At 38.5% G+C, this 7,009-nt stretch overlaps 1 protein-coding gene across 1 annotated transcript; it reads left to right on the forward strand.

The window, feature by feature from the left end:
• The first annotated feature begins 6,246 nt into the window (after nucleotides 1-6,246).
• CD24 (CD24 molecule) lies at nucleotides 6,247-6,652 on the forward strand. Its single transcript, XM_053553940.1, has one exon. It carries the CDS (start codon nucleotides 6,274-6,276, stop codon nucleotides 6,502-6,504), a length of 231 nt encoding a protein of 76 aa, XP_053409915.1. The 5' UTR covers nucleotides 6,247-6,273; the 3' UTR covers nucleotides 6,505-6,652.
• The last annotated feature ends 357 nt before the right edge of the window (nucleotides 6,653-7,009 follow it).

Consider the following 7,009-nt stretch of genomic DNA (forward strand, 5'->3'; position numbering starts at 1 on the left):
GGATGAAATGTTCTGTAGATGTCTGTTAAGTCCAGATGTTGAAAGGTTGAGTTTAAATCTAAAATTTCTTTGCTTAGCTTCTTTTTGGAGGATCTATCCAGCACTGCTAAAGGGGTGTTAAAATCTCCAACTACTATGGAACTGGAGGAAGTCAAGTTGCTCATGTCTGTTAGAGTTTCTCTTATAAATTGAGGTGCATTATAGTTGGGTGCATAAATATTAATAATTGGGATCTCATCAAGTTGATTATTACCTTTAACAAATATGAAGTGTCCATCCTTATCCTTAATTATTTTGGTTGGTTTAAAACCTATTGCATCTGCGAACAGGATTGCAATGCCTGCTTTTTTCTGCTTTCCATTTGCCTGGAATATAGATGACCATCCCTTCACCTTGAGTCTACATTTGTCTTTTCATGTAAGATGTGATTCTTGTATGCAGCAGATATCTGGCTTGAGTTTTTGTATCCAGTCAGCTAACCTGTGCCTCTTTAGAGGACAGTTTAAACCATTCACATTAATTGAGAATATTGATAAGCCTTTCAAGTGTCCCATGGACATTTTTAATCCTTTTGCGACTGTGGAAGTTGGAATTTGATCAAAATTTTCTGGGTGAGTTTACTTTTGTGGTGAAGGATTATGCTGGTCTTTATGAAGGATAGGTCTGAGAATATCCTGGAGAGCTGGTTTAGTTATGGCAAATTTCTTCAACATGTGAATGTCATTGAAGTATTTAATTTCCCTGTCATAAATGAAACTCAGTTTAGCTGGGTACAGGATCCTGGGTTGAAAGTTATTTTGTTTTAGGAGATTGAAAGTAGATGACCATCCTCTTCTAGCTTGAAAGGTTTTAGCAGAGAGATCTGCAGTTATTCTAATATTCTTCCCCTTGTAGGTAATGGTTTTCTTTCGTCTGGCAGCTTTCAGAATTTTCTCCTTCATATTAACTTTAGTAAATTGATTATGATGTGTCTGGGGGATGTCTTATTTGGGTTGAGTCATGCTGGAGTTATGAAACTGTCTGCTATCTGAATTTCAGGATCTCTTGGCATGTCTGGAAAGTTCTCCTTCATCATCTCATGGAGAAGAGACTCTGTGCCTTGTGAGGCCACTTCGTCACTTTCAGGGATCCCTATAAGACGAATATTAGTTTTCTTCGAATTATCCCAGAGCTCTCTGAGAGAGTGGTATGTTTTTGCCCTCCATTTCTCATCCTCTTTGAGAGTTTGGGAGTGTTCGAAAACTTTGTCTTCAATGTCAGAAATCCTCTCTTCTGCTTGCTCCATTCTGTTACTGAGGGATTCTACTGTGTTTCTCAGATCTTTAAGGGATGCAACTTCTTGTCTCAATGTGTCAAAATCTTTGGTCATTTGGTCTTTGAATTTGTTGAATTCTTGAGATATCTTTTGAGTTACTGCTTGGAGTTCTAATTCAATCTTATTTGCTATCCAGATTCTGAATTCGATTTCTGACATCTCAGCTATTTGTTTGTGCGTGGGATCTTGTGTTGTGTCTGCCCCATTGATCCTTAGGAGAGTTGATCTACTCTGATTATTCATATTGCCAGAGTTTTTCTGTTGATTTTACCTCATGATGTTTTTCACTATTGCCTCTGGCCATCCTCAGAGTTGGGGAGGTGTCTCTCCCAGATTAGACCCCAGCAGGATCACTCTATTGTTGCTGGATCTTTGTAGGGACTGACCCTGAGTAGTTTCTCTGGGGCTGCTCCAGCTAGGGAGTTCTGGTTGTCGCTAACATCATACTTAATAGTGAAACAATTTTGTATTTAAAAGCCCTACAGTGTTTTAGGTCCTGACTCTGAATTTTATTCTAATGCTGATGAGAAGTCATTAAAGAAGTCTTTAGAGAAATTAGAGCATCATGATTTGATTTTTATTTTTAAAAAGCACTCTGACTACTACCTATCCATTTCATTGGAATTCCACTTGAACTGGGAGGTGAGGACCAGCAGGGAATTTTGGTAGAGATAGAAGATAAAGGACAGACCATAGTAGAGACTTTGACAGCTTGGACTGAAAGGGTCTAAAAGGGAACAGAAAAAAGGTAGAAGATGTCAAAGTACCTTTAATCAAAAGCCTTACTTTAACCAGTGGTCTTACCAAGGGTTTTAAATGGGAAGATAAATGAAGAAAAGAGAGGAATCAAGGTCGACTCCTGGATTTTTGGCTGGAGCAATGAGGTAGATGGTGATGCCATACTTGTATACTAGAAAAAGACCGAGTAGGACTGGAATTGGGGGAGGCAAATAAAAGTTCTATTTTTGGCACATTAAAATCGAGATACCTATTTGATGTTCATGTGGAACAGTCAAAGAGGGATCTTGATCTACACTTTGGAGCTCAGAAAGGAGGCCAGAGATGAATAGGTGGTTTGGAACTTGTCAGTATACAAATAGTATTTAAAGCCATGGGACTGAATGAGGCTGACAAGATAGAGAAAAGAAAGGAGGCCAGGACACAGCTCTGGAATGCTCTTACCTTTAGCATTTGTGCAGAGGAGGGGGAAGAACCCACAATGAACACTGAGAAGCAGCAGCCAATGAAGAAAGGAAACCAAAACAGCATGGCACCAGGGTCACCGAGAAAGGGAAAGGAAGCAGTGATCAACTTTGCAAATGCTGGTGAGGGAGCAGGCAGAGGGAATAACAGAATGGCCTAATGTTTGTGAAAAATAGTCTTGTTGTCAATAGTTTTGATCAGTGCAAAGATAGTGAAGTTATAGGGATAGACGGCCAATTGAGTGGGTTAGAAGGGAATGTAAGTTGAAAAAGTAAGGGTAGTGTGTAAGTCTGCTCATGCTGAGTGGCTTAAACAAGAAGTCTAATATTAAGGTGCTGTCAGGGTTCATTTCTGTTGAAGCCTCTTTTCTTAGATTATAGATGGCTGCCTTCTCACTATATCCTCACATGATCTCTTCTCTGTGTGTGTGGATAGAGAGATCCCTGCTTTCTCTTCCTCTACTTAGGAGGCTGCTCAGATCTAACCCCTACTTTGGGGGTTAAAGCTTCAACCTATGAATTTTGGAGGGATACAATTCAGTCCATAACAGCAAGCAAATCTAGATAACTCTTTAAAGATGAATCTTATGAAGGGGAACAGGGTTATGGGGTAGCAATTCAAAAGACATGTGGACAGGACAGAGGGGAAAACTATAAAAACATAGTCCCTGGAAAGGATCTGGAGTACAATGGCCAAGTTATCTTTTGACCTGGGCCAAGACACATCATTCACAGTAATCACAAGGAAGTCAAAGAGTGTGGAGAAATCATGCAAGCAGGCTGGTGGCTTTCCCGGAGAAGGATTAGGGAGTTTCTATCTAACTGCTCCTGCTTCCCTGATGAATATAAGACAAGCCTATGGTGACCAGTGAGTCTAGCAGAGAGGCTAGGTAATGTAGGAGTTTCAAAGAGAAAGCATGAAATGATTATTTGGGCATATAGGCAGGTGAAAACATTATGAAAGTTTTGAAAGATTCCAGACATGTTTGAGTGCCCATCTGAGATTTATGTCTGCAGAATTTAAAGACAGACCAAGTCACATAGTTTTGTATTTTTTTTTCCAGCCATTTGAATTGTTGAGATGCTGGCACAAGGTAAGCAGATAGATAGGTTAACCCAGGTCATAACTTTGGAGGAAAGCCAGCCACATATAGAATAGAAGTAGAGAGTTAAGAATGTTCACTGGGCAGCACCTGTGGCTCAAGGAGTAGGGCGCTGGCCCCATATACCAGAGGTGGCAGTTTCAAGCCCAGCCCCAGCCAAAACTGCAAAAAAAAAAAAAAAGAACATTCACAAGACAGCGTTTAAATGAAAGGAGACAAAAATATCAAAAATGTCAACTTCAAAAATGAGTTTTCTCTCTGTCTCCTCTCTGACATAGGATGAACTTTGTTTTTTTCTTTCTTTTTTTTTTTTTTTTGTAGAGACAGAGTCTCACTTTACCGCCTTCAGTAGAGTGCCATGATGTCACAGGACTCACAGCAACCTCTAGCTCTTAGGCTTCCATGATTCTCCTGCCTCAGCCTCCCAAGCAGCTGGGACTACAGGCGCCCACCACAATGCCTGGCTATTTTTTGGTTGCAGTTCAGCCAGGGCTTGGTTTGAACCCATCACCCTTGGTATATGGGGCCGGCGCCCTACTCACTGAGCCACAGGTACCACCCTAGGATGAATTTTCTTAAGAAAGACAGATTAGATATTCTTTGACCATATTTGCAGTAGGTTGAACCTATTTCTGTATCAATAGCAAATAATGCTACTACAACTAGAAGTGTATTACTTTTAAATAATCATTGATGTATTCTATTATATATTTTGCCTGGGAAACTTTCAGATAAACTGGAGATCTAGGTAAGCAAGAATTAGGTCACTGTTTTTTAAAGAAATTCTTATGGAATAGAACTTAACAGTAACTATATTTCGTTGCTCATTAGATTTTTCATTCCTAAGACAATTTTATCTTCAGAGATTAATATATTTGATCTGAGACTGGCATTAATATATAGAAGAGGAAGTAGGATTTTACAGATAAAGTGTTGTCTTTGAAACTGAATTATGTTCATTCCGTCTTCCTTCCTGTGCAAATTTTGAGCTAAAATCCTGAAAATGAAAATCATTCCAAACTCCCTAATCCTAAATTCTTCCTGAATTGTGAAGTGGAAAATTAAATCGTTTTTGTTGGAAAATTCCCTATTCAATGGTTCCAGATCAGCACTCAGATGATGTCAGCAAATGTTACATTTTTTTCCAATTATGAAATGAATTATGGGGCGCTAGCTAACCACAGTCAGTCATTAAATAAAACTATTTTGGTTGATACATTGTTGTTCTGCCAGAAAACACAGGTGTTTTGTTTACAAAGAATTTTTAAAACATTGCTTTAAGAAATGATTGCATTGACAACCCTTCAGCATGAACAATATAAGGTGCTATTTGCAGAGAATGTGTGTGGCAAAGGTAGAAGTTGTATTTTTACATATGAAATAAAGAGTTGCTTTATGTCTAAGGAATTCAAACATTTGAGCTATTATGCATGAAGACAGTGTTATATGACTATGCATATTTAAAACTATACTTGAATATTTGAGTCGAATAAACACACCTTGTAAACATGAGATGTTGTTATTTATTAAGTTCTTCACTTTATTAAGAACAAACTTTTCTGGACTGAGACTTTCCAAAAATATTAGTCGATTCTTTCTATAATTATCCCCAAAGTTTTCAAATGCAGTCTTAAAATGATGCCATTTATATCTGTCGATTTTAAACAAGCCCTGCTTGTTAACAGTGCAGCTAGAGCTGTACTTTCATGTATACTGAGCTTCCTGAAAGATTCATAAGCATAAGGATTTTTAGTTGGCCCAATTCTCATAATGATAATTTTTTAATCATTTTGCATTTTCAGTAATTACCTTACACTTACCTTTTTCCCTTTTGATCTACTGTCTTCCATTTACATATCTCTAAATCATTCCTAATGAAGCAGCTGCTTTCAGCTGATTCATCTGAGGAATTTGATTATCTCATCCAAACTATGACATCTTGAATCATGCATTAATGGCATGCTTATGGAATGAAGCAGTTTTCTATTTCAAAATGACTTTTTTTCAGTCTGTGTGGCAAGAGAGTATAAATGTCACATATCTATAATCCTCAGAACTCATACATTAATGTAATGAACAACTTCTTATCCGGGGCACAACTATGCTTAAAAAGAACAATAGTTGATTACAGTACCTTAACAAACTGCTATTGGAAAATACATCTTAGGATTTAAATGTTGAAAATGGCATTTTTAAGGTATCCTAAATATGAGTCCCAACACCTGGATTGTCCACGTTCCATTTCAGAGTTACAAAATGCTCTTCTTGAAAATGGCATTCAGCAGTATATTCCTTCAGAAAATTCCCCACCACCACCACCAAAAATAATTACAGATATCTCATTTTCAAATGCTAACATATACTAAGATCATTCCTCAAATTATCACGAATATCTTTAAAACATATTTTAATCAACATGTTCAGAATTTCACTTTCTATTTACTCAGAAATGTTTTTGGAATCCACGGGGATTCCAAAACATTTTTCTTTAACTGAAAGAACTTAATTACTTACAAAACAACTACTATCCCTACAAAACTAAATGATCCTGTAAGAATCTGGTAGAATGGACCTTGCCTGTGCCCGCCCGGAGCCAGTGGTTCTCCACACAGCCAGCACCCCGATAGACGCGCCGCACACGAACCGAGGGGACATGGGCAGAGCGATGGTGGCCAGGCTCGGGCTGGGGCCGCTGCTCCTGGCACTGCTCCTACCCACACAGATTTATTCAAATCAAACAACCGTAACAATTCCAAGTAACTCCTCCCAGAGTACCTTGGTTGCTGCAAATGCAGCTAATGCCACCAAGGCAGGTGGCAGTGCCCTGCAGTCCACAGCCGGTCTCCTCATGGTCTCCCTCTCTCTACTACATCTCTGCTGTTAGGAGACTCAGGCCAAGAAACATCTGTACTTCCCCATCTTCTAAATCCAATCCAAACGGCATCTAGAAGTCCGGTGTGGCAAGGAAAAAACAGGTCTTCATCGAATCTACTAATTCCACACCTCCTTTGATTAACACAGAAAATGTTGAGAACCCAAATCAATGGGTTTGAAGAACAAGTGAAGGGTTTGACTAGATGATGGATTGCCAGTATTAAGTCTGCTGGAGTTTCATGTACAAGAGGAAGAGTGGCAACATCCAAAATTAGCAAAACTGTGATTTCCTTGAATGTGGCTTAAGAAACTACCTTGAAAATAAAAATAGATTATATATCTTTGTCTAGAAATAAAGGATATGATGTGGAATGGGGATTCAGTTTTCATTTGGTTCATTTGTTCTATAAGGCCATAAAAACAGGTAATATAAAAAAGCTTCCTTGATTCTATTTATATGTACATTAGAAGGAACTTCCAGTTGTTACTGTAAATCTTCAGTGTATTGTTTCTGC

Source organism: Nycticebus coucang, chromosome 11 (assembly GCF_027406575.1).
Source record: "Nycticebus coucang isolate mNycCou1 chromosome 11, mNycCou1.pri, whole genome shotgun sequence".
NCBI classification, from domain to species: Eukaryota; Metazoa; Chordata; class Mammalia; order Primates; family Lorisidae; genus Nycticebus; species Nycticebus coucang.

Excerpts from the sequence above, each read along its gene's own strand:
- CD24 (XM_053553940.1), top strand. The coding sequence starts at position 6,274 with ATGGGCAGAGCGATGGTGGCCAGGCTCGGGCTGGGGCCGCTGCTCCTG.